We start from the raw sequence: 26,600 nt of genomic DNA, 5'->3' as shown, positions 1-26,600 counted from the left end.
CCCATCAACCATATGACCCAGGGCAGTCCAGCCTCCTTGACTCCCGGCTTCCCTGCCTGCCTGTTGGGGGCTGACCAGGTGTCCTCTAGCCTCCATGATGGGGTGCTGTGGGTGTACAGAGAGCCTTCCGCTGGGGCAGGAGTTGAGATGGTACCCCAGTCCACCCCACCCACCTTTGGCCTTCTTGCCACCAAAGCAGCTGGCATCATCCCGCCTCCGGCGCTGGGAGCCTACAGCACTGCCCAGGGGCCCGGGCTCGGCCTCCTGGTACCTGTCGGCCCCGGGCACCTCCTTGTGCACGTGGTAGGACAGGTTCCGCATGATGCACACGCAGTTCTCCACCGACTGCAGGGAGAGGTGAGTGGGTGGGGCAGGGCACCCTAGGCACAGGGCTGGCCCTCAGGAAAGACTGGTCACAGCTGGTGTGCATGAGGGCACCGGGAGCAAATGGACAGGGAGGCCTCAGTGGAGGGGAGCAAAAGGGCGGTAACCACCAGGGAGGGTCCATGGGAGGAAGCCTCTGCCTCATGGCGCACCTTCTGCCTGCAGGACGGTGCCCACTTCAGTGTGGTCACTGAGAAGCGCGCCACACCCAGAACGCCGCCCCAGACCACAAGCCCATTCCCCTGTGCTGCTCCCACAGTTCCAGCCTCCTGGGACCTGCATGATCGTCTCTCCAGCCCTTGGTATGAGGCTGTGACCGTCCCTGCCCACCTTGTTGTCAGTGTCCTTCCGGCCCACAGCCGACTGCAGGGCATGCAGGAGCGCGTCCACCAGCCCTTCACACTCCCGGAGTCGCCGCCGGGCCTCAGCACCATCAGAGCTCACATTCCTGTGTGGCCAAGAGCAGGCCAGGTGACCCCTGGCTACCAGAAACTCCCCAGCCCCACCCTGGCCTTGTGGGCTTGTCTTCATCTGCAAAATAGGCCCTGCTGCTGCCCTCCTCGCACTAATGGGAAAGGACCCCACAGCCTGGAGCTCAGTGGAAGGGTAGAAGCTAACTGCCCCCAGGCCTCAGGAGGGGAGCCCTGGCAGATAGCTATCTTGGCTGGGGATAGCTGGGCAGGGAAAGACAGGGCTTCCCTGCCTCCCAGCTGACCTGGAAAGGGACAGGTGCACTCAGAGAGACCTGAACCTGTGCAAGGGCAATTCTGGGTCCCTCGCCACCCCAGTGGCAGCTCTGGGCCCTACCTTACCCCAAGGTCAAGAGCCTGCAGGGCTGCGGGGGAACACCCTGATGGACAAGCAGGACTGTGGGGACCCAGGACTCTGTGGGGTCAGCAGGGCCTCCCAGGGGTAGGAGGGGAAGGGCAGAGGTCACAGGTGGCTGGGATGAGCCTCCCAGGCAGATGAACAGGAAGGTCCCAGCTCCCCCTCTGGCTGTCAAGTGATGGGAAGGTAGGTGAGAGCTGGGCAGGGCTATGGTACCACAAAGACCCCTCCAGAGGGTGCCCCTGGGAAGACTGGGGCACCATGTGGGGGTGAGGACAGCCCCATCAGGCCCCACTTCTCATCCACAGGATTTGTGCCACAGCTCTGAAGCTCCTAAGCTCTGGTGCTCCTAAGCTCGCCGCCATCTTCCACACTATCTGGGACCACGAGGACAGGGCCTGGTGTGCATGTGGGCTTTAGCACCAGGCCTGGTCCACACCTCAGGCAGCCCGACGTGTTCTTGAAGACAGTTGTCCACTCAGCGTCCCGTGGCTTGGAGTCCTCGTTGGGCTCACTCTCCCATCCTGAGTGGGGCACGATCACCTCGTGGGTCAGCGTCTGCAGGCCATGGTCAATGATGACCATCTTCAGGGGCTCATAGGATGACAGGTTCCACAGGGTGCCTGTGGGGTAAGATTGGCCCATCTGTGCTGACCATATGCACCGCCTGCCTACCTCCCCGGGTGGCCACGCTCAGGACCTGTCCCACTCTCCTCATGTCCCAGCTCACACAGAACAGTAGGAAGTAACAAAAGCCGTGAGTGGTTCTGGGGGACACCCAGTACTGGTTTCCAGCTAGGAAGGAGCCCCAAAGGGGAGGAGGTGCAGAGGAGGGTGTGGCAGTGCTGTCCCGTCCCACCCATTCCCTGCCACGTGGCAGGTGGCACCAACACTCCTGAGGCCACAGGGCCTCACAGAGACACGGTGACCCTACCTGTCCCTCAGCTCTCACAAGGCACAAGCCCCATCACTGCACTGCTGGGGTGGGAACCAAGGAGGTGGGTCCCAGGAGAGTTTCTGTGGGGGCAGGAGGTGAGGGGACATGCCTGAGGGGCCCAGTGTCAGCCTCCCCGCTATGGTAGAGACTGGGGAACCTGTCACAGTGTCTGGGCCTGATGCCTGGCTCCTGGGGCAAGCGTCTCAGCAGCTGCACTCCTGCCTACCGGGTGCTTTCCCAGGTGGTCGCAGGCCGAGTGGCCTCGCTCCTCCCGGGTTGAGCCTCACACTCTTCTCTTCCCAGGGGATGTGGGTATGGCCAGGTCCCACTCACCAGTGACAAGCTCGCGGACCTCGTTGTCCCGGGCAGCCCGCAGCAGGCGCACCAGGGCAGGCACACCACCGCAGTCCCGGATGGCGGCCTTGTTGTCAGTGTCGCGGCCATAGGAGAGGTTGCGCAGTGCCCCACAGGCCCGGCGCCGCACCTCAGCCCGCGGGTGATCCAGCAGTGCCACAAGCAGCGGCAGCCCCCGCAACTGCCGTACACGCCGCTTGACACCCTCGTTCTCAAAGCACAGATGCTGCAGGTAGGCAGCCGCATTGGCCTTCACGGGGTCCACGGGGTGCCGCAGCATGGCCAGCACCTCAGGCAGCTCAGGGTCCCGCCAGCGCGGCTCCTTGCGGGCGCTATCCACTGAGGGCGAGCGCCGCACCAGCCGGTCCAGGCTGCCCAGGCTGCCCCGTTCAGGCTGGGCCAGGGGCGCCGTCACCGTTGGGAACGCAGGCCGCTCGTCCGTCAGCTCGCCGCCATCATCTGCTGTGTCCTCGTAGGCCCTGCACAGGCAAGTGGGGCGCGTGGACATCGTCACAGCAGCCGCCAGCCCTGCCTCTGAGCTGCCCCATCACACCTTCTTCAGGACTGCAAACTCACCCAGCAAGGCTGGGCTGAGAGCACCTGTATCTCGGCCCGGAGCATGGTGGGGACACAGAGAGTCATGCACCAGCCCAGTGAGAACCAATTCAGAGCCAAATGCCAAACCCCAGCCAGCGGCTATCAGGACCCAGGTAACCCTCCCAGGACAGCAAGCTCACTCACTGCTGTCACCGGGCAGTTTCCCGATCCTGAGCAAAACATGTTTCTGTGCGACATCTGCTATGGCTGCTGGAAAGACCGTCTCACCTCCCTTCCACAAAACCACCCCATCTTCCATGAGGCCCATCTCTGGCTGTGCCAGGATGTAGGGGAGTAAATGGCCTCTCCGCATGAAGCCATCCCAGCAGGACCACCTGAGGGGTATTCAGGCCACCAGCCCCTTGGGGCACAAGATCTCCTTAGCTCTCAGTAGCCCTGTGGGTTGCTGTCATCAAACCCCCTGCCCTGAGGCTAGGAGTGACGGTCAGGTGACTTGGCCAGGGTCACACAACAAAATCCAGACCCGGGCTGTGGTCACATCCCCACTCCAGAGATGCAGAAACTGAGGGCAATGGGGACAGAACCAGGGGCTGTGACAAGGGCCAGGGCTCTGGGTTCTGGTTACCCAGAGTGTGGCTGGAGCAAGGCCAGTGGCCGGCACTCTTCCCAGCTTTTCCTGGGCCCTGGGCCTGCAGGACAGTGCCCAGCCGAACTCCTACCATCCCAGGGTCCACCTTTCTTCTGTCCCTGACGAGAGCCAAGGCCAATTCAAACTAACGTGCATGACTAACTCAACTGCAGCCACTTGACAAGTGGGGCACTCTGTAGTTGGGGGGTGGACAGCGGACTTCCCAGAGGAGGTAGCCACAGGGGACCGGGTGCAGCTCACCTGGTATGAAGGCCCCGCCCACACTCAGGCCTCCTCCTCGTGGCCGTGCCATAGTCAGGCTCCAGCTCAGGGCCACCCTCGTCATCAGCGGCCAGGCTGCGCGTGTCATCCTCCAAGCCATACGGCTCTGCCTGGAAGCGCTCGGGCAGGGAGCGGCCACCTGGTGGCCCAGGCTCAGGACCCACCGGGAAGGCTTCCCGGTGGCCAGGCAGCGTGAAGCAGCCATTACCAGGGCCTGGGCCAAGGAGGCCCACATGTGGGGGCCGCATGCCCAGCCCTCGGGACAGGCTGCCATAGCTGGTGCTGTCCCGGGGCTCGGGGCCTTCGGGAAAGCCACTCCCGCTGCTGAGGTAGGCTCGAGAGAGTGTGGCCGCTGGGCCACCACCACGCAGCAGGAAATGCCGGTCCAGGGCACCATCTGCAAAAGGGCCTAGTGGGGGGCCGCCATCCAGCAGGGGGAGTCCGTCTGGGCCTACGGGCACCTGGCGTACTGTCCGAGTGGTCACCGTCTTGACAGTCTTGGTGACCTGGTGGATGGATAGGCAGGTAGGTGGGGTAGCACGAGAGGCCTAGAAACTGCTTTGCTGGGATCTGGCTGGCCTTAATTTCCCACTCGAGCAATGAGAGGCTCCAGGTGGCAAGCTTCCATGTCAACTCTGCAGGTGGGACAGCTGCAGCAGCCTGGCCCTGCTCACCCACCCACTGCCTGGGCCTGGCCATACCTTGGTCTCGGTGCGCCGGGTCGTGCCATCTTCGGATGTGACAATAGACACATGGGAAGTGGGCGTGCCGGGGTCCTCCTCCACCGTCACGGTCTCCTCCAGCACATCAGGTGCCTCCGGCATCGTGGCCAGTGAGGCCTGGCTGCCTGGGCTCTGTTCCTGGGGCAAGGAGGGACACTGGTGGGCAGGCCTGCTGCTCAGTCATCCCTGGAGTGCGGGTCCCCACACACAGCAGCTCTGCCTCAGCTCATGCTGGCCAGCACACCAGGGTGCCTTCCTCCTGGTCCTGAACCCACCCACCCCAAGGCCTGTCTCGGCCCAAGCTGACAAGGACAGCAATAAGTTCTTGCCCTCTGAACATCGAGGTGCTAACCCTGTCCTGGGACCCCATCCTGGGAGGACCCTGGGGCTGGACCCCCATCTCAGGTCTCCTCAGGCTGAGTTGGCAGATAAGGACACAGACCCTGGGGGTGAAGTCTAGAGGGCCCTCCCCAAGCTACATGGCCTGGCTGCCACAGGCTCCTCCAGGCTCCAGGAGGTGCCAGTGAGACCTGCAGGATGCCTTCCTGATGTCAACCACCACCCCTAGCTGGGACATCATGGCGTCCTGGGGCCTCCTCCCTCACCTGCCCCAGACACCTTGAGTATAGAAGCCTTATGGAGGCTGTTTCAGCACTGCCTACTGACTCCTGTGGCCACATTAAGGTTCCCGCCACTAACGCCAGCCAGACGCCCTCAAGGGACAGAAATACACAGTTCCCAGAACACCCCATGCACCTGCAGCACCAATATGTCCTTATTCCTTCCAGCCCAGACATTCTTGAGTGTTGTGTAGGCACAGGCTTGCCCTACCTCGGGCCAGTGGCTGGCGCCCCCAGTGAATGAGACTCTGGGCATCGTATCAGAGACCAGACACAGTAGGTTTGAGCCTATGGGTGCCCTTGCCACCATTCTGCGTGGGGTGACGACACTGGAATTCTAGGCAAGACAACTCTGGACTGAGACTTTTCTATCCACATGCCTACTGATTGGACTTGCCAGTGGGGAAACTGAGGCTCAAAGAGGATAGGCTGGCCCACATCAAAGCCAGGCCCAACCCCTGCCGCACTGAGTGGCTTGAGGACCTGAGACCCACAGCCTGCCCCGGGCCTCTGACTGCACAGGTGCCTGGCCCCAGGGCCACATGGCACCAACATCCGGGGATCGGCATCTAGCCAGGATGGGCAGGAGCTGAAACCCAAGCCCTGGTGGGTGGGTGAGGGGGAGCACATTCCCAGGCAGCCAGGGCAGGGTCAGCAGGAGGACAGGTCCCGCTTTGTGGCCCAGGCCCCTGGTCCCTGCACAATGGGTCCCTTGCCTGGGCCCCCTGGGGCCTGCACAGACACCAAGCTCTGCCAGGCTCCAGAGGCAGACTCTGCCCATTCTTGGGCCTGGGAGGTGAGCCAGGTTAGATGCTCAGCGCTGCCCTCAAGACCTGCCTGCCAAGGCCCGTGGGCTGGGAAGCCTCCCCAGGTCAGGGTCCTATCCTGGGGGAATACTTGACCCCCAAATGCATGCAGTGCAGATGTCCAGGAAGGGGCCTGCACCAACATCTTAGGACAGGTGTATCCCTCAGACTGACAGAGGAAAGAGGTGGCCACAGATGGCACCTCCCACCCCCTCTCCCACGGGCAGGGTCTTGGAGGATGACAGATAACTTCACAGATGGGGAAACTGAGGCCTGGCAGGGGGAGAGGATTTACCTAGAACTTCACAGTCCAAGTGGGATTTCAAGCACCCCCAGAGAAGGCAATCTGGCAAGGAAAGCTTTGGGCCTCATCTCGCCCTCAGTCTTGAGATGTAGGTGGAATGCTTGCTGCGGACCTGGCTAGGAAAAGGGGACCTGTTCCCTGGGAAAAAGAAATAGACTGAGGCCTAGAGTGGGGACAACTGGCACGCTGCCAGGCAGGGCAGGCTGGGCTCTTCTCCAAAGGCACTGGGGAGCTGGGACTGCTCTGAAGCAGGAGAAGGCTTGTGTGGCCCATCACTGCTGGGGCTGGGCTGCCCCATCTGTATCTGGCAAATGTGTGTCAGGCCCTGAGCTCTCTCCGCTGGGCCCTGGGGGGTGCTCATCAGAGTTCAAGCAGGGGCCCAGGCACTGAGGGGCTGCAGTTCTGGCGACAGAGTAAGGAGGGTATAAAGCAAGACTGAGGGGACGTTACCCAGGACACTCTGCCAGTGGGATGTAGCCCCTCATATATATATATATTTACATCTATTAAAGACTCAGAAAAAAGCCCCCTCTTCCCTAGCTAGGCAGTGGGGGTAAGGGGGAGAGGAAAAGGGGAGGACATCTCAGGACCCCGATGCCACTCTGTGGCCCAGCTTATCCCTCCCACCAAGGCTGTGGTGAGGGTCTGACAGGCAGAGCTTGGGTGGTCCAGGAGAGCCACGCCCCCGCAGCAAGACCTGGCAACCCTGCGGCACCACCCATCAGCCCCGGCCTAGCAGCCCCGCAGTAGGATCCAGAGGCCCCAAGAGTCCCTGCTGGCAAATGACCTCAGGGAGCTAAAAACGAGCGATGACTTCACCCGGTGGCAGGAGCATGAGTCAGCCAGTGATCACAGGAAAGCCCGGCCCCCGCTACACATGCCCAGGCACACACACATGCATATACATGACCCCTCAGACAGGGACACATGCATGTACATGCACGTGTGTGAGTACCCAGCCCGGCACAGGCCAAGCACATCAACCTGTGTGCTCTAACAGCACCCCAAGGGCACGGCGCCCACTGTTTCCAGAGGCACACTCGTGAGCACACAGCCTCCTGTCCTCCACCGTGTATCGGAGACCCTTATCCATGCAGGGCCTCACAGAGTCTCAACACACAGGGGCCACCAACTCTGCCAATCACCTCCCCAACATCCACTCTGGGAGTCTCAGAGCTGGCTGGCAGATGGAGAAACTGAGGTGTAGAGTAGTGAGAGGCCCATAGCCATCTGGTAGCTCAGGTCTCTGCAACATCTTTAGGGTGGGGCTGTGGAATGGTGGGCTGACTCTCAACAGAGGAGTTGGCTGCAGTCCCTGGATCCCTGTCTGGCCCCAGTGTCCATGTCTGACGTGCACCTGCCCAGGCTGGCCCACTCTCAGGGACCCTGGCCCTGCAGCCCCACATAGCCTCTGCCTCAGACCCAACTCTGCGCTGTTCCCCTCTGTACCCCAGACATGGGCTCTACCCTGAACACCCCACCTCCAGCCCAACCCCACATGCTGCAACCTGTCAGTCGTCTCTCATCACCCCCTCCCCATCTGGGGCCCCATCCTTGCTCCTCTTGCACCCCGCCCGGCCTCCCAGCACTCATTCCTCCCTTGGCTCTTCAATCTCTGGTGCACCAGGTCTGGGGCCCCCAGGACTGGCCCGGAAACAGGCTGCTGCCCAGGCCTGGGGTTTCCCATGAGCTCCCTTGGGCTTGTGGGAGGAGCCAGAGTGGCCAGGGAGCTAGACTACCTACCCCTGCTCACAAGAGGGTCCCGGGAACACAGGGCTGAGCCCAGCATAGGGGCTCTGGGCCCCATCACGAACCTTCGGCTCAGCTTCTTCACAAGGAGGTGGGAAGGACAGAGGGGCTGGGGTCATGGGACACGCTGGGTAGCACCAGTCCCATCTTTGTGGCAAAATGCAAGGAACACAGGAAGCAGAAAAGCAAGATTGGACCAACACACAGAGGGATGCTGGGGCACAGGTGGCTGGGCCCTGGTCCCATAGTACTTATCTACCCAAACCACCGGACTTCACAGATGCACAACCACGGTCTGTGTCCTGAAGAACAGACTGCAGGGGCAGGCCCCTCCCCTGTCCAAGGCCTGGCTAGCATACACAGAGAAGGAGCTAAGGTGAGATTGCACACCTGGATCCCACACCTGCAGGCCAGGCTCCCAGAGGGCAGGAGGTGGCTGCTGTCAGATGGATGAATGAATGAATCTCCTCCATCCCCATTATGGCCCTCCCAGGTAGAGTCCAGGACAAGCCAGGCTGGCATCTCCCACCAGGCAGCAAGCCCTTGGCCACCACAAAATGCCCTTTCCCTTGGTGCCACAGCTTCTGACCAGTCTCCAGGACCTGGAGCTTACTTCTCCACACAGCAGTGCACCTGCCAGGGCGTGGCCCCAGGCAGAGAAGCCAAAAAGCCAAGCTGGGGGAGCAAGTTTGGGGTGGGAGAGCAGGGCCGACTGTCATCCACCTCAGCTTCCCCAAGCTCAGTTCGGGGTCATCAGACACACTGTGACCATGGACTTCCCAAAAACTGGTCCCTCCATCTCTGAGGGCCAGACCCTGGGGGCCACACCAGGGCCGTACGACAGACAGGGGCCTGGCTGCCCAGGTAGGCAGGTGTGTGGGAGACCTGCCTCCCACCACAGAGGGTCTTGGCTGGTCTCTCCTCTGCTCAGTCTCCCTGCCTGTTACTGAACCCAGCACTGCTCTGAGCAGACGGCAAACTGCCTATGCCTCCCCCCACCTCAATGCTGAGAGGGGGAGGACCCTGTTTTCCTTAGAGATCTCCTCCAGCATCCATTAGTGGGCAGGGCCTGTCTCTACCCCTCCCATCACGTGCGCCTCGGAGGCAGAGAAGACTTCCATTAAAGCTCCGGAAGCTCCTTTGCAGGTCCCGGGAGTCAGAGCCGGCGCAGGGGGTGTGGAGGGGAGAGGAGGAACCCTCTCAGGGAGCAGAAGGCCTACCCGGGCTTCCCTCTTCAGACTTCAGTCTCCTTCCTGCACAGACAGAAGCTGCTCAGGAAGGCCCTGGCTCTCCACCCGGGTCCTCAGGCACCTGTCCTGGGCGCTGGCCAGGAAGCGTCCATCCGGTCCGGGCCGGTTCCAAGAGAAGGGTCAAACTGCCAGGGGTCCCGGCCCCCCAGGCCCCGGGGATGGGCTCTAGAGACCCTGCGGCCCGTCCTGCACACCCGGGGGCACCGCGCTCACACCGCCACCCACCCGGCCATGGCCCCAGCCTGACGCAGCCTAGCTAGGGGCGCAAGACAATAGCCGACTCGGGCCAGCGGCTCCGCGGAACAAAAGCGGGTCCTCCGGGGCAGGCCGACGCCCCGCCCTCTGCCTCCGACCCCGGGCCAGGGTCCCCCCAAGCCAACTTCCCTCCAACCTGTCTGAGTTCGGCCGGCATCGGGCCGGGACTCAGGGGGCGCTGGCCAGCAGCGGGGGAGGCGGTGGCTAGACCAGGCTCGGCTCCGGCGCCTCGGCCGCTCGGGCTCAGGCTCGGCGGACTCGCTCCCCGCGGAGGCGGATCTGGCGGCGGTCACGGCGAGCAGCCAATCGGGCGGGGCCGCGCCCAGGTGGGGCGTGGCGGGCGGGTGGGCGGGCGGGGTGAGGTCCCGCCCCCCAGAAACAGGGGGCGGGGCCCTGCTGCCCCTGGTCGCCCCCTGTCCCCCCACCTCCCACCACCTCCCCCCACCCACTGCCGGCCTGGACTTCTGCTCTCTCCCCCTCCCTGCGGCAGGGGTGTCACTTTCCCGCCGAAAGACTTTGGCCAAGTCCTTCCCAGGCCTCGCTTTGGCCTCGGTTTATGACCACACTTCAGTCCCCCTGCAGAGGGGGAAACAGTTCCGGCAGGGCAGGTGCCCGTGCTGCGATGCACAGAGCACAAGGCCTCCCTCACTGGCACAAACCTGGCTGCGACTCAGTTTCACCTACCATGAAATGGGGGCCGATGAGACAGTAGTTACAGCTCTGTGAGATCCCTCCAGTCTCCCAGATCCCCCCTCACCCTCCTGCCCAGCCGCCACTCCGAATGGGCCTGCGAGGAACTGTCCCCACACAGTTCGATGGGGACCTGGAAAAAGGCCCCACAGGGGACCCCCACTTTGTATCTTGAGTTCTCCCCATCGAGGCACTGAAGCCCTGAATGCACCCCCACCGCTCCCCCAGGCCAGCCTCAATGTGGGCCACACCCTAGGGAATCTGGTTCTGCTGCAGTGAAAAACGGGAGGGGAAGGGCCGGGCTGGAGCTACCTTCTTATGTCAAACCCCACCAAGGCCAAGCCAATGGCTCCAGCATCACGAACAGGGAAACAGGTTCTGAGATGAAATGAGCTGGGGACCAACCCAGGGAGGCTCAGTGGGTCTGGCAAGAGAAAGGGCTCGGGCCCAGGCCTCCCGCTGGCTTCTCCGCAGACCCCTCAGAAAACAGCCTCCGCAGGGACCACTCCCTGCTGCCCTGAGTGCCATATACAGAGGCCACTCAGCTAGCATGCTTAAGATTCTAGATGCCCACCATGTGCCCCTCTGAGCCTCAGTTCCCCCACCTGCAGAGGGGTGAGCTACTCTACCACTGGCCAGACCCCTGTATCTTGCATCTAGGGCCGACCTGCCTGGAACCACTGAATCAGAGCGCAGAGGACCAGACACTGTGCCAAAATGCGCCCGCATCTTATCTTTAAGCTGGCTCCATCTTCTCAACTGCAACAGCAGCTAGCGCCCCAGCCACCTACCCACCTAAGACGAGCCCAAGGCAAGTTCCCTGATGGCACCCCTCCCCACTGGGTGGGCATCAGCCCTGTTTCAGCTGGCTGTCTAGAGGAGGGGCCCCTTCATGCTGGAAGATGAAGGGCAGGTAGCCAGGACCCTGGAGCAGCCCAGCGAGTGCAACAGCACTCCCCCTGGCCTAGCTCCCCAGCCTCAGCCCCCAGCTACCTGCCTTGCCATTACCCTGGCTTCCCAAAGCCCGGGCTCTGACCCTGTGGCTCAGCAGGTAGATCGCTAGGCACTTCCTACTGAAACCAATCTGGGAAGCCTGGCCAGCCCAATGAGGCCCTGCCTCCCCTAGTATCCTCATCAGCCCAGCCAGTTGAGCTGCAACCCTGGCAACACATGCTCTCGTCAATCCCAGCCTGAGAACATCAAGAGCAGGGGGTCGGGGGAGAGTTCAGGGGCAGGGGTGGTAGATGGAGCGGCAGTAGCCTGAGGTCTTGAAGTCTTGCCTGAGGAGGTCAGGGTAGCTCCAGGCTGTGGGAACATCTTCCCACCAGGGCATCAACCCTCCGGGGTGCCTCGGGTCCTCCCACACTGCCTGTCCGAGGACTGTTCCGGTCTGGGAGGGTTGGACTGAGCACACTGGCGCCTGAGAGGCGGCCTTGGGGTCACTGGCTTCCACTGTCCCTATGTGGCCCAGCTGGGCCCAGCGTTCTGCTTCCCCTCCTCAAGTTTGAGGGTACAGGCCTCACATTTTGGAGTATCTCAAGTCTGAGGGCTGTGAGGGTGGCCCCAGCACTGAGACCCACCAGAGGCCTCTGAGCATCAGGGGCCATGAAAAAGGGCCCCCCAGTGAGTCTCAGACCCTCTGGGGACATTAATTTGACTCTGACCATGCACTGGTGCTGGGCTGGGCCTTCTATGTGGGTCTCGTGAGCAGACGTAGGAAGCATGACTTGCCTGCTGGCCGACACCAAGACTCAAGAAGTAGTCACCAACCCCAGGTCCCTCGGCTTGACACAGGCTGCTGGTTCTGAGCCCCACATGCCCCAGACAGGTGAGGAGAGCCCATGGGGCCACCTCAACAGAGACCAGCGTTTGCTCCCTTTCTCTCTACATGAGAAGGGTCAGGCTGCCCCAAGCCCCTGGCATGTGTGTGCCAGGTGCAGGACCCTAGAGTCAGAGCCCAGCAGGACCAAAGAAGGGCGGGTGGGGGTGCAGGTGCTGGGAGTATGCTGGGGGGAGGTCTGGCTGCTGGGTTTAGCGGGGCAGGGAGCTGAGCCAGGGAGACAGGACTCTGCTGGGTGAGCCCTCTAGGGTCACTCTGTGAAGAACCCAGAGGCCACAGCAGGAGGCAACCCCCCCAGCCTCTAAGCTGGGTGGTGAGGAGAGCCCCCTTCCCCGTGGCTGCTGGGACAGCTCCACCCTGACTCCCCACTGTGCTAGCCCTCAGTCAGTAACAGGAACCATGATAATCACACCACATCCCAGGTCTCCCTGCATGTACTTGTTCCAGCCTCCTAACCCCAAGCCAGGGGCTCTTGCTGTTTCATCTACAGGTTAGAGCACTGGGGTGCTGGGAATGGGGTGTCCCAGTGCTCTAACTGCTCACTGCGTACCCCAACTTTAGAGTTCTTAGGGCCTGGCCATGGAACACAGAGGGCTCTATACCTCCTGAGGCTGAGTAGTGGCCGGAGCCCGGTCTGAGGATAATGGCCAGCAGAGAAAATGAGGCTCCCAGGTCAGCCTCTAAGCTGCAGGCAGAGCTCTGGGCCTCCTCCTGGGGCTGACCCACCAGTGCGTGCAATGAACACTGTGGCAGGGTTAGGCATGGTGCAGGCAAACCCCTAAAGTGTCTCTAGGCAGACCAAAGAGCTGCCCAGAACAGACCCCATCCAGCTGCCTGGGCCCTGAGGACTCAGTGGAGGGTGCTGTTCTGAGTGTTGGGCTGTGTCCTGCCCACTCTTCACATGGTGCCTAGCACACCCAAGTGGGACTTCCAGCCCAACCTGGGATCCCATTTTCCTTTCCTCCCCAGGAGCCCTAGTAAACCTTGCAATAAGCGAGTGCATGCTGGCTTGTGGTCCACCAGGACCCACTGATTTGTTTTCCCACTTGGCAATTTTCACCCTTCCCAAGTCACTAGGCTGTTACCTGGAGGACCAGCTGTTGCCAGGCCATTGGCAGGGGCTGCCCACCGCCCATGCCACCACTGACCATGCCAGGCTGCTGGGCACGCTCCAGTTGCAGGGCAACATGGCGCCGCTCCTGCTCCAGTGCCCGTGTCAGCCTCTCGAAGCGGGCCTCCTGCTCCTTCACCGAGGCCAGGATGCTGGCGGCCGAGTGCACATTGCAGTCCTCCATGACCAGAGCGCCCGCCAGCTGCAGGCAAAGCAGAGTAAGCTCAGTGGGGTGGGGCACAGCCTGGCAAGGCCATCATGGGCCCCTGCCCGCCCCACTCACAGACCATACAACTCACTCCCAGATCAGAGCATCCAGCCCTGTAGATGGAAGCACATTGATTAAATTCTAAATTAAAAGCCATTAATCCGAGGCTGGCCGGAAGCAGCCGGCTCACTCCCCATGGGTCATGGGACTCTGACCCGGCTCCTCCGCTTCCTGCTAGGCCTAGCAGAAACATGGGCCGTGGGCGGCTTGGAGCCCACTGGGAAGGGCAGGAAGAGCTCATTAGAGCTTCCTACCTCCCAGGCCCTCTGCCACCCATAGCACATGCCAGCCCACCCTCCATTTCACAGGGCCACCCCACTCCCATCTCACAGAGGCAGATGCCAGGGCCAAGAAAGGGTGGGGGACCATTTGTAGCCACACAGCTGGTGTGGCATGGCCAGTGTGGCCAGCAAGCAGGGAGTGAGAAGCTGCTCCACTGATAGGTGCCCAAGACCCCGAGGCAGGCACAGGTGACCACAGCCTGAGAGCTCCCGACAACACTGGTCTGCAGACCAGCAGTCCAGCCTCCACTCATATCCACATTGGCGAGGAACAAGAGTGGTGCCTGCTACACGTGACAGAGTAAAAACTGAGGACAAGCCTGGTTGAGGTTCTGGCTGGGACTGCATGAAGTTAGAGACCATAAACCTGAAGTGGCTGGTGTGTGTGATGCCCTATCCAGAAAAGGGCAGGGGCCAGGCATCTGAGGCCAGGCACAGGGTGGGATTGGGCCTGCTGGGCCCAGCCCAGTGTTGCCCCTCAGGGCCCCAGAGCCCCAGGGGAGCAGGCGAGGGCCATGAGGGCTTGGCAGCTGCAGCGACAAACCAGCACTTTCCCTCCCAGCTTGCCCCCTGGCTGCCCAGCATGTTTGTTTTTCATGGGTAAAAAAAAAGCAGGACAAGTATGCGGAGTTCAGATCCAGGCTCACCGCAGTGGGCAGGGCACAGCCACGAGGCCACACTGCCCAGAGCACAGTGAGCATGGCCGGGTGCCCAGGGCTGCTCAGGCATCCTCCTGCCCAGTCCCGCCAGCCCACTGAGGCCAACTCCGCTGGATCCCTTGCCCTTGCACCAATATAGGGCCCTCCACGGGGAGGACACGCACTGCGGGTGACATCCCCAGAGTGTCAGCACTGCTGCTCACTGGTCTGGATGGAGCCAGATGCAAGGACAGACCCTCCAAGAGGAAAACCAGCACTGGGCTCAGCTGTGCCAGTGCTGGCTGGGCCAGCAACACGGTGCGGGGACATGGGTGCACCTCATAGGTGAAGAGACACTGTGGAGCCCAGCCCCACCGACAGCTGGGAAAACAGGCCCAGCAAGGGCAAGAGACTAGTGCAGGCCCCCAAAGCTGCTCTCCATTTCCCCAGCACCTGTCCCACAAATGAAACTGTCAACACGACCTTTTGGGGAAGCCAGCATGAGTGGAGGAGCTGTTTTAAGCCAGCTGCAGAATGGAAGAATGCAGGGAGAGCTGGGGACCGCCGCCCAAGACTGAGGTGCAGACTGGGCACTCCAGCAAAGGGATAAACAGCACTGCACACCCAGAGCATGGTCACACAGCTCTTCTCTACACACCTGATGCTGTCTACCCACAGGCCCCAGACCCACCAACACAGGGGAGCCTTGCACACGAATGGACTGAACCTAGTGCTAGGCCCGAGGTGGGAATGATAGGGTATTCCCCCTGGGAGGGCCAGGGCGGATGGCAGGGGCAATGTCACTTGAGCCCTCAGCCCAGTCCTGGCTGCAGCACCAGCTCATCTCAGCTGAACCTCAGAATCAAGGGACAGAAGGGAATGGGACGCTGCCCTGGATGGCAACAATCAGGACCACAGGGTAGCCATTGGCCTCGTGGACCTGGGGTGGCTTACTTCCCTCCCTGTGCAGAGACATGGACCCTCGCCTACACCACACACTCTATCCCCCATCTAGCAGGACCAGGCTTGGGCTGCAGACCCTGTGGACAGCTTCCCTGACCTAAGCCCCTCCAGCACACCCTGGCTCTGGGGTCTAAAGATGCCCACCCTAACGGGGGCCCACTGGCTCTGGCTGAGGGCTCAATACTCCAAGGCCACAGTGGGAAGGTGACCAAACCCCACGATGACCTTCTCATTGCCGAACTTGGCTTGATTGGTGCAAAACGATCATGTGTCTCCCTGGAGACACATGTTGGCCAGTGTTGGGGGGAGAGTCCGGCAGCCATGCTCAGGAGAGCAGAGACCTCGGTGCTGGGCCTGTGCCATCTGCCCCAGCCACAGGATGCACCCTGCATTTGCCCTGGGGAGAAGTGCCCTGGGCCTGCAGGTCATGGCCTCGGCATCTCAGGTGTCTCAAGAGCAACCCGGGATACACTCCAGGCAGAGCACAGAAGGCCCAGGCCCACTCCCCTGACATGGTGGCCTCTGGCCTATGACAGGAGCCCGTGTGGATACAAAGGATCCTGGCCCAGAACCAAAGAGGGCTGCTTTTCAGATGATAACTCAAAATGCTGTTTTTATATTCAAGTAATAAATATATGATGTCAAAGAAAGCAAAATGTGCACGGATTCTTAAGATCGATGGGGCCTGAGTGGATGCTGGGCAGAGTGGGCACCGGATTTGCCTTTGCTAGAGCCCAGGAGGGCCCTGGGGGCAGGCTGGGAAGGGGGACACTGCAGGGACCTTGGCTATCCTCTCCAGCCAATACCAGCTTGGCCTCCCCTAACCTGGGAAGGGCCCAGCATTGCCTTGTGGGGTGGACCCCTCACGACCCCCCACCCAAAACACAGCAACCAGCTTCATGCCCAACTCTGAGGAGGCCACTTCTTGCCAAACATGCTGGCCCCAGAAGTTTACTTAGCAGAAAGGCAGGAATGACACTGCACAGCCCACGAGTGACCAGACATCACGGCCATGTGGACAACACCATGTTCCAACCAGAAAACATCAGGAACTGAAGAGGGGCTGGAAAGGTCAGGGCTAAACTGAAACTCTGAAAAATAAACTGCAAAACAAAAGTGACGACCCAGCCCCAGCCACAATGGACATTGGCCACGTACCCAAGGGAGTCCAGGACCAGGACGAGAGCCTCCAGGTGCTCTCACAGGACGAACTGCTGGGCAAGCAGGAGGCCCGAGGAGAGAAGCATGGCAGGAGAAAAGGGTGGCCCCAGGCACACAGCCCATAGGAGACTAGAGGGAGGGCAAGCAAAGGAGAGACCGGGAAGGATGGACAGACAGATGGATACAGGGATGGATGGGGGATGGATGAATGAATGGAGGGTGGCTGGGGCAGTGGTGGAGGATGGACAGAGGGATGGACAGATTGATGGAAGGGTCGGGGGATGGTGGGGGATGCACAGAGATGAATGGATGGATCAATGGGGGATGGTGGGGGATGGACAGATGGATGAATGAACGGGTGGCGGGGGATGGTGAAGGATGAACATATAGATGAATGAATGGATGGGTGGGTGGGGGGATGGTGGGAGATGGACATATAGATGAATGGATGGATGGGTGGGCGGGGGGATGGTGGGAGATGGACATATAGATGAATGGATGGATGGGTGGGTGGGGGTTGGTGGGAGATGGACATACAGATGAATGAATGGATGGGTGGGCGGGGGGATGGTGGGAGATGGACATACAGATGAATGGATGGATGGGTGGGCGGGGGGATGGTGGGAGATGGACATACAGGTGAATGGATGGATGGGTGGGCGGGGGGATGGTGGGAGATGGACATACAGGTGAATGGATGGATGGGTGGGCGGGGGGATGGTGGAGGATGAACATATAGGTGAATGGATGGATGGGTGGGCGGGGGGATGGTGGAGGATGAACATATAGATGAATGGATGGATGGGTGGGTGGGGGGATGGTGGAGGATGAACATATAGATGAATGGATGGGTGGGTGGGTAGGGGGATGGTGGAGGATGAACATATAGATGAATGGATGGGTGGGTGGGTGGGGGGATGGTGGAGGATGAACAAATAAATGAATGGTTGGATGGGTGGGTGGGGGGATGGTGGAGGATGAACATACGGATGAACGGATGGATGGGTGGGTGGGGGGATGGTGGAGGATGAACATACAGATGAACGGATGGATGGGTGGGTGGGGGGATGGTGGAGGATGAACATACGGATGAACGGATGGATGGGTGGGTGGGGGGATGGTGGAGGATGAACATACAGATGAATGGATGGATGGGTGGGTGGGGGGATGGTGGAGGATGAACATATAGATGAACGGATGGATGGGTGGGTGGGGGGATGGTGGAGGATGAACATATAGATGAATGGATGGATGGGTGGGTGGGGGGATGGTGGAGGATGAACATATAGATGAATGGATGGATGGGTGGGGGGGGGATGGTGGGAGATGGACATATAGATGGATGGATGGGTGGGTGGGGGGATGGTGGGAGATGGACATATAGATGAATGGATGGATGGGGGGGTGGGGGATGGTGGGAGATGGACATACAGGTGAATGGATGGATGGGTGGGCGGGGGGATGGTGGAGGATGAACAAATAGATGAATGGATGGATGGGTGGGCGGGGGGATGGTGGAGGATGAACATATAGATGAATGGATGGATGTGTGGGTGGGGGGATGGTGGAGGATGAACATATAGATGAATGGATGGGTGGGTGGGTGGGGGGATGGTGGAGGATGAACATATAGATGAATGGATGGGTGGGTGGGTGGGGGGATGGTGGAGGATGAACAAATAGATGAATGGTTGGATGGGTGGGTGGGGGATGGTGGAGGATGAACATACAGATGAATGGATGGATGGGTGGGTGGGGGATGGTGGAGGATGAACATACAGATGAATGGATGGATGGGTGGGTGGGGGGATGGTGGAGGATGAACATACAGATGAATGGATGGATGTGGGTGGGGGGATGGTGGAGAATGAACATACAGATGAACGGATGGATGGGTGGGTGGGGGGATGGTGGAGGATGAACATACAGATGAACGGATGGATGGGTGGGTGGGGGGATGGTGGAGGATGAACATATAGATGAACGGATGGATGGGTGGGTGGGGGGATGGTGGAGGATGAACATATAGATGAATGGATGGATGGGTGGGGGGGGATGGTGGGAGATGGACATATAGATGAATGGATGGATGGGTGGGTGGGGGGATGGTGGGAGATGGACATATAGATGAATGGATGGATGGGTGGGTGGGGGGATGGTGGAGGATGAACATATAGATGAATGGATGGATGGGTGGGGGGGGATGGTGGGAGATGGACATATAGATGAATGGATGGATGGGTGGGTGGGGGATGGTGGGAGATGGACATATAGATGAATGGATGGATGGGTGGGTGGGGGATGGTGGGAGATGGACATATAGATGAATGGATGGACGGGTGGGTAGGAGGATGGCAGGGGATGGACAGAGAGAAACGGATAGATGGGGGGATGGTAGGGGATGGATGGATGAACGGATGGATGGGTGGGTGGGGGGATGGTGGAGGATGGACAGATGGATGGACAGATTGGGGATTGAGGGCTATGGACAGATGGGTGAATGGATAGGGAGGTGGGTGAAGTCATAGAAGGGTAGACAGCTAGATGGATGATTGGATGGGTTTATAGACGAATGGATGGATGAGTAATAGACAGATTTGTGGGTGGGTGGCTGGAGGGATGGGAGAAGAGGAGGCCAGATAGAAGGGGGTGTAACTGAGTGAGTGAACAAGTGTGTGGACAGGAGGCTAGTAGGTGGTTACGTAAGAAAATGAGGGGAGATGGGAGGATGGGTGAATGGTGGCTAGTTGGATGGGAAGGTGGCTGGATGGATATGGGTGGTGGTAGAGGGATAAAATGATGGAAGAATGTGTAGGGTGGGCAGATGGGATGCTGAAGGCTGGATGGATGGAGGAGTGGATGAAGGAGAAAATAGAGTGGGATGCATGAATGGAAGGGTGGGTGGGCTGTGTAGGGGCCAGTGGGCAGGAAGGAAGTGCTGGAACCTCACTAAGTGGGGAAAGCCCCGGCCCACAAACCCTCTGGGGCAAACCATGGTCAACACACACTGTGAAGAACACGAAGGCACAATGAGGAACCTGAGGGTAGAAGCTAAATCCTTTCCCTGAAACCAAAGCTGACGTTTGACGACATCTTGCCGACCCAGACATTCCTCCTCGGGAGTGCAGCCAGAGCCTTGTTCGGAAAATGAAATTATGGGGCCCGAGTCCAATGTGGGTTGAGGAATTAGAGGAATTTCCGAAGGGTCAGGCCAGTGAAGGGTGGCAGGCAGGGCCTGGCTCCCATCCTGACCCCTTGCCAGCTGTCTACCAGAACACAGCCAGGGCTGCGCTGGCCTCCGTGAGGGGAGAGAGGGGACGGATGACCATCGAGCCTCCTCCCACATCCCCTTTCCCCTCCACCCATCCCTACAAGGAGGAAATGATGCCAGAAGTGCCCTGGCAGATGTTGGACCCAGGCCCAGCACCGACCTTCTGCCTGGGAGGACATCCTGGGAGCTGCCAGCACAGAGACTTGCTCGCCCCCCTAGCTGGCCAGGCCTTGTGGGGGCCCCATGTTTACCCTGTTGCCCCTACTGTGGTCAGATGGTGCCCGAAGCCTTGCGGGTAGCTTCTGGCCAAGCCCACTGGCCGGGCACTGTACTCAAGCTGGGACAGGGCCAGAGCCAGGGGCCTGGGGTGTGGGGTTCACAGGGCGGAGTCCACGTGCATCTGTGCCAAGGCCAGGACCACAGTCCCTCGCAGACTGTGTTGGGTCCGGGGTGCCTGGGCTGGGGATGACTGTTCTCAGCCTCTAAGCAGCAGAAAGAACCCCCGAGGAAAGATGCACAAGCGTGACTTTGTGACTTTGTGAGAACGAAACTTTCTGTATATCCAAAAAAAAAAAAGGGCCACACAGTGTGGTCATGTTTTTTAAAGAACTGACACCATTTAGAGCAACACATGCAGTGAGCGTTTTGATGAAATGATGGGTGCCGGCGTTACTCGCAGACCATGACTCCAGCACGGTGAGGCTGGTGTGGGGTGTGCAGGACCCATCACACTAGGCTCTCCACTTCTGTGCATTTGTGATTTTCCATAATGGAAGAAGCAGCCACAAAGAAAATGAAAAGACAATCGACATGTTGGGATCAAGTATTTGTAACATACAACAACAAAGTGGCATCCTCAGCCCATTAGGTGCTCTCATAGGCTGCTCCAGAGCCCCACAGTCCTGCCCCTGCTGGTCTACCACTCCTCGAAGCACGGGCCGCTGGCATAATCAGAACCTCAGTAGGAAATGGACAAACCAGATACCCTCCCCACCAGCCAGGCGAGTGAAAGCAGAGGCCAAGGACTAATCTCCCCAGGGGCCAGGGTGGTGGCCACTGTCGGAGAGCCATAATCAGATTCAGCCTGGAAATTTGATTTCCCCAGCAGAGACAGCTAGCCAGGCTGGATGAGACGCCATCAGGGGGTTGGGTAGAGGGACAGAGATAGCTCCCTAGGCTGTCCACATGCTCACTCAGTGGCACCCGCTGATCATGTGAGGGACCACTCCCATGTCCAGGGAGAATACTCAGAAAGGGCCTCTTCCCATGCTGCTCCTGCCCAGCACTAATGCAGTGCCCAAGGCCAAAGGTGGCCAAGACCAAAGCTATACTAGTCAGCCCCAGGGGGACTGCTGGATGGGAGGTCCAGGGGGACTAGGGGCTGTGTGGGGTTGATACGGAAGCTGGGGGTCCAGTCAAGGCAGGGACACTGCTGGGGGCCAGGGAGCTGGACAGCCTAAGGTTAGGGCAAGGGCTGGCTCTAGTGGCTGAACGAGCCCAGTGACTGCAGGCAGGACGGGACAGGTGAGCAGGCGGGGCAGGCGAGTATCCCAGCAACTGTCCCTCCTCTGTGGGAGGCATGAGCCACCGCTGGAGGTCCCCAAAGGGTCTGGGCTTAAGATTCCCAATCCAGCAGGTCACAGACACCTGCTCCCTGTGCCAACAGCAGCATCCTTTAAGTCTCTCTGGTCTCCTGAGACCTGCCTCTCCATGAGGAGACATGAGATGGGATGGAAAGGAGTCCTCCAGGTCCTGATTCAAAACAGCCCCCAATGCCCTTCCTGTGCCTGACCCAGACTCTAGCTGCAGCTGCAGCAGTGGGTGGTCCTGCAGACTCCCAGCCATGGAGTAGTGGCAGTGAGGGGCCACATTCTCTGGGCTCCCTGCCGCAGCCTGCCCAGGGCACCACCAAGGGCTCAAAGGCTGGGGAGCTCCAGGGAGAGGGCTGCAGGGGCTGACAGCACAGTGTCTTCTCCCCTGCACACTCAGCCCACCCACTCCACCCCCAATGATGAACATGAAGTCTGTAGGGGTGTGGAGAAGTGTAGTGCCCTACTAAGTGGGCCGGACATTGGTGGCGGTGGCTGGCCCATTGCCTCCACGGCTTCCTGGGACGGGCACCCACCCTGCAAGGTGCCGTGTGGCTCATGCCCTGCCTTAGGGAGGGCAGGCGCAGTGGAGGTGGAGGTAGGGTATAATAAGGCCCAGACATGGAGCTGAGCCCCATCCTCTGTACTCTGGGGTAGGCACAGGGACCAAAGCATCCCTGAGGAGGGAACTGATAGGGTTCACAGCTAGGCTGGGATCAGAGGCAGACAGCCACAGGGCCTGGTAGCCCTGCCCTACCATGCCCTATGGCCCCACTGAGGCACTGTAGGGGACAGCTGTCCACCAGGCTGAGGGGCCTCAGCGGGCAGGTGCAGCAGTCACCACGCTGGCCACCAGCCTGAGCGCACAGGGCCCTCCGCCTGCAACGCCCTTTCCCACCCCCCGGAAGACAGCGGGTAGACCCCTTCTTCCCAGCCCCTCTATCACCATGGCAACACCCAGGCTTCTCCTGAGGGACAGAGCCTCTTTGTGGTGACACAAAGCTCCTTTGAAGGGAGGTGGGGTGCAGGCCCTGGGAGCCTGTGGCCAAAAGGCCCCTGTGGGGTAAAGCAGGGCCCGCCGGCCCAGCCCCCCTCCCAGGTTTCGGAGCCAAGGAAGCTGAGGTAGGAGAGCCTTGAGGTTAGGCCAGCCTGCCCCAGCTGCCCACCCACAAGGGTGTCTGGATGGATGAGCCGGGCAGCCCAGGAGGCCAGGCTGAGGCTGGGCAGAGACAGCACCGAGAAGCCTCTCTGCAGGAGCTGGGGGGTTCCCGCTTTCCCCCATTGTTTTGACAAAGAACACATTCTGCTTAGATAAGTGGAAAACAGCACTGGCAGGGGGGCTCCTGCCGGTCAGGAAATGCCCAGGATGGCTGCAGGAACAGTGCCTGGTGGGAGATGGGGGCAGGAAGTCCTCCGTGGGAGGGCAGGCAGGGGCTGTGAGACGGCAGGTCAGACAGTGGGAGGTCTGGTACCAGGTGTGCTGAGAGGACTGTCCCCGGCATCTGGGCCCCACTCAGTTTACTGTCCTCTCACTTCTCTGGCCTCAGCCTCCGTCTTCACCTACCCGCCCAGGGGACAATGTCGCCAGCCTTGCTGCAGCCACAACTCTGGGACAGGCCAGAGTTGGATAACAGGGAACCTCACCACGGCTTGGCTTATTCCAGGGCTGGGGAAATGGAACCCTGAGGATGATGTGGGTCCCTGGCACAGTGACAGCATGGCTGTCCCATCCATGCTCCAGCCCCACAGCCAGGGAGGCAGAGGAGGCCAGGCCACATTTCCCCAGACTCCCAGCCCTGGAGCCCCTCCTGTACTGGCCTGAGAGTCCCTGCCCCCACCCCCACCCCCCCACCCACTGACTGCTGCTGACCAGGCACCTGGCAGCTCCCTGCATGTGGGCACCCTGCCTAGAGGCCCTCCCCAGTTGACCTCACTCTGACCCACAGCAGCTTTGCTAACTAAGCCCCTGGGGTGGGGGGGGGGTGGGGGGGGGTCACTGGCCCCCCGCGGCAGCATGAGGAGGCGCTAGCCCAGGGAGAGATCCATCCTTTTGTAGGCAAATCTACCCGACTACTAGGGAGTGGGGCCAAGGGCTGCCCCCACAGGGCAGTGCCTGGGTCAGCAAGCACTTGCTGCATCCCCAATGGAGGCCCTCACCACACCCCTCCCAACCTGCCTTCCCCACTGGCATCCCACTCTCTGCTGACACCTGCAGGCACAGGGGTGGGGGTTGGGACCCTCCAGCTGCCGTGGCGGGGAGTGGCCATAGGGTGGTTGCTGTGGTGGACGTAGGCCATGTAGTTCAGAATGGATCAGAGGATGGTGTCGGTGAGAGAATTAAGTCTGGGCTGACCGCAAGGGATCAGGCCTGGGTGGCTGGAGGGAAGGGCCAGGACCCTGAGTCGAAGGGTGCAAAGGGGGTCTCTGAGGCTGGAGAGGCTGAGGGACCACTAGATGCATGAAGTTCTGGAAGAAAGGGGTTCAGGCTGGAGACAGAACCACCGGCAGCTTCAGCCTGTGAAGCCGAGAGATAAGACAGGTGCAAGCCCCAGTGCCTCCTCCAAAGGACCCTCCCCTGACCTTCTAGAACAAGGGTACAAAGTCACTTTCCCAGCCATCATCTTCCCTGCACTGGAAGGGGCAGAACCAGGACCCAGCACTGAGAGGTGAGCCTCAGGAAGGAGGCAGTGCTGCCATCCCTTGGGGACAACAGCCTGTCCCCTGAAAGTCCCAAAACCCTTGGGAAAGGTGTTCCTCACTGTACCCTTCTCCCACCCAGCACATCAGAGGAGCCAGTGGTGTGAGATCTTGACCCAGCATGAAGTAGAGCCCACCCTGTCATATGCAGGGAGGTTCCACGTCCCCTTTGGTCTGCCCTTGCCCCAGGGTCCTGTGTGGCCTCTGGCCAGCGCTGGCTGCTCCCAGGGCGCCTGGGGCACAGCCCATCCCTCCCAGAGCCTGAGCTGGACGCTGGCCTTGCCACTCCCAACCCCCTCCTCTGCTGGGAGCCAGCTCCACTCCAGAGTGCCCATGGCAACAGGCCTAGACACCAACCTCCAGCAAGTGCGCAAAGTCCTGCCTTTCATATGCAAGCAACGCAGAGGGCCAGGCAGGGGGCTGCACCACCCCATCCAGGGCAGATTCCAGGCCCTGCAGCCTCCCATCTGGCTCCCACCCCCACATACCAGGAGAGTTTCAGGACTTGACTGTGTGTCCAGTCCCCGCCACAAAGAGGTGGGAGAAGTGCTGACAGTTTGGGGCCCTCCTCAAAGCCATCTACTGGCACGTGTGCAGCCACCCACACTGCTACGGTGTGAATGCTAGTGTCCCCCAAATTCACGTTAAAACCTAATCTCCAATGTGACAGTATTAAGAGGTAGGGCTTTTAGGAGGTGATTAGTGCCCTTATATGATCAGTGTCCTTATCAAAGTGGCCCTTGGGGGCTGGTTTACCCCTTCCGCCATGAGAGGACACACAGAAAGCGCCATCTATGAACAGCCCTCACCAGACATGGAATCTGCTGGCAGCTTGATCTTGGACTTCCCAGCCTCCAGCACTGTGAAGGGTATGTTTCTGTTGTTTATAAAGGACTCTGTCTAAGGTATTTGGTGGCAGAGCGTGAATGAACTAAAACACACACAGACACACACACAAGCACACCCATGCACAGGGACCCACAGCTGACCCACAGGCACACGCACCAGCAGGCACACTCGTCCACACCCACGTGGCTGCTGCTTATCCCACCTAGAAGTCCTGACAGGCCCTTTGGGGGGTGGGGGACATCTTGGCTCCTGGTGAAGATCAGCATGCTAGGCAGACCCCGTTCCTGTCTTGGACACCCGGCAAGGCAGACCCCCGCCCAGATCCCTGAGGCCAGGTCAAGCCTGCCCCTAACACCACAATCTGCAGGACCCCTCTGATCCCACATGAGGTTCCTCTGAGACAGGTGGGAGTGGCTGGGCCTGCAGACCTCGAGCTTGCACAGACCCACCTGCAGGGACAAGCACACCGTACAGCAGCCTAGTGCCCAGGGAAGACCCTTCCACCATGGGAGGACTCAGGAAGCCGCTTCCCGCTGAGTCACATTTAGTGCATTTCTTAGGAAACAGCTAGTATGTGCCCGAGAAGGTTAAAGACGGTGTTCAACTCCACTGGCCACAGACCACAATGAAAAGGAGCTGCTGGCCGGGCACGATGGCTCACACCTGTAATCCCAGCATTTTGGGAGGCCAAGGCGGGCGGATCACCTGAGTTCAGGAGTTCGAGACCTGCCTGACCAACATGGAGAAACCCCATCTCTACTAAAAATACAAACAAAATTAGCTGGGCATGGTGGTGCATGCCTGTAATCCCAGCTACTCAGGACTGAGGCCGAGGCAGGAGGCAGAGGCTGCAGTGAGCCAGGATCACACCACTGTATTCCAGCCTGGGCAACAAAAGCAAAACTCTGTCAAAAAAAAAAAAAAAAAAAAAAGTAAAGAAAGAAAGAAAGAAAAGAAAGGAAAGAAAGAAACGAAAGAAAGGAAAAAGGAAAGAAAGAAAGAAAGAAAGAAAGAAAACGAGCTGTTATAAATAATGAGGATCCCATGGAGATTTAAAGAAAATCCCAGCAGAGGCAGTAAACAGCAGACTGCAGAAAACACAGTGTAAGGGTGGAGAAAGTACACTAAGACGGTCCTCCCAACCCCAGCAGCAAACAGGAGAGATGACAAGAGGATGGTGGCAGCCACAGAAGACAGAGCCCAGGGTCCCAACTTCCACATGATAGGAGTTCCCAGAGGGAGAACTACAGACAGTGCTCTTCCAACCACAGAAAAACAGCCAGAAACCACCTCAACAGGAGTACCTCCAACGGGGCTGTCGGCGTCGGGGCTGGAATCTGAGTTAGGGTGTGAGCTTTCCGTCCAGAAAAGAAGCCCAGGAAGTCATGGATGTGTCTATCTCTGGCTTTTACAATTCAGTCTCATTTCCTCTGGCTCCTAAATGCACTGTGTTCACTTTGAGGTGTAGGGAGGAGGGTGCCCAGCTCTGACCTGCAGGCTGTGCTGAAGCCTGGGCCTCTCTCTGCACCAGGCCATCTGCGGGCCTGCAGGGGCTGCATGCTGTC

At 59.9% G+C, this 26,600-nt stretch overlaps 1 protein-coding gene across 18 annotated transcripts in view; it reads right to left on the bottom strand.

Annotated features, from left to right (window-relative positions):
- Positions 1-26,600, bottom strand: part of ARVCF (ARVCF delta catenin family member) — a 60,036-nt gene that overhangs the window by 11,353 nt on the left and 22,083 nt on the right. For 11 of the 18 annotated variants that reach the window (XM_063662824.1, XM_063662820.1, XM_063662821.1 and 8 more), the window contains 7 exons: positions 13,293-13,520; positions 4,673-4,831; positions 3,951-4,477; positions 2,483-2,982; positions 1,652-1,835; positions 715-832; positions 174-345 (listed from right to left, as the gene is read on the bottom strand). In XM_063662824.1, coding sequence (XP_063518894.1) covers positions 174-345; positions 715-832; positions 1,652-1,835; positions 2,483-2,982; positions 3,951-4,477; positions 4,673-4,831; positions 13,293-13,502 — 1,870 coding nt within the window. In that variant the 5' untranslated portion in view covers positions 13,503-13,520. Of the gene's footprint in view, positions 1-173; positions 346-714; positions 833-1,651; positions 1,836-2,482; positions 2,983-3,950; positions 4,478-4,672; positions 4,832-6,414; positions 6,562-9,813; positions 9,978-13,292; positions 13,521-26,600 lie in introns of those variants that run through there. The other 7 variants (XM_063662826.1, XM_063662827.1, XM_054469209.2 and 4 more) reach the window with 4 other exon arrangements.

This window comes from Pongo pygmaeus, chromosome 23 (assembly GCF_028885625.2).
Source record: "Pongo pygmaeus isolate AG05252 chromosome 23, NHGRI_mPonPyg2-v2.0_pri, whole genome shotgun sequence".
In the NCBI taxonomy this organism is placed as follows: Eukaryota; Metazoa; Chordata; class Mammalia; order Primates; family Hominidae; genus Pongo; species Pongo pygmaeus.
The sequence above is the reverse complement of the archived record's forward strand: the minus strand, read 5'-3'. Positions and strand labels throughout refer to the sequence as shown.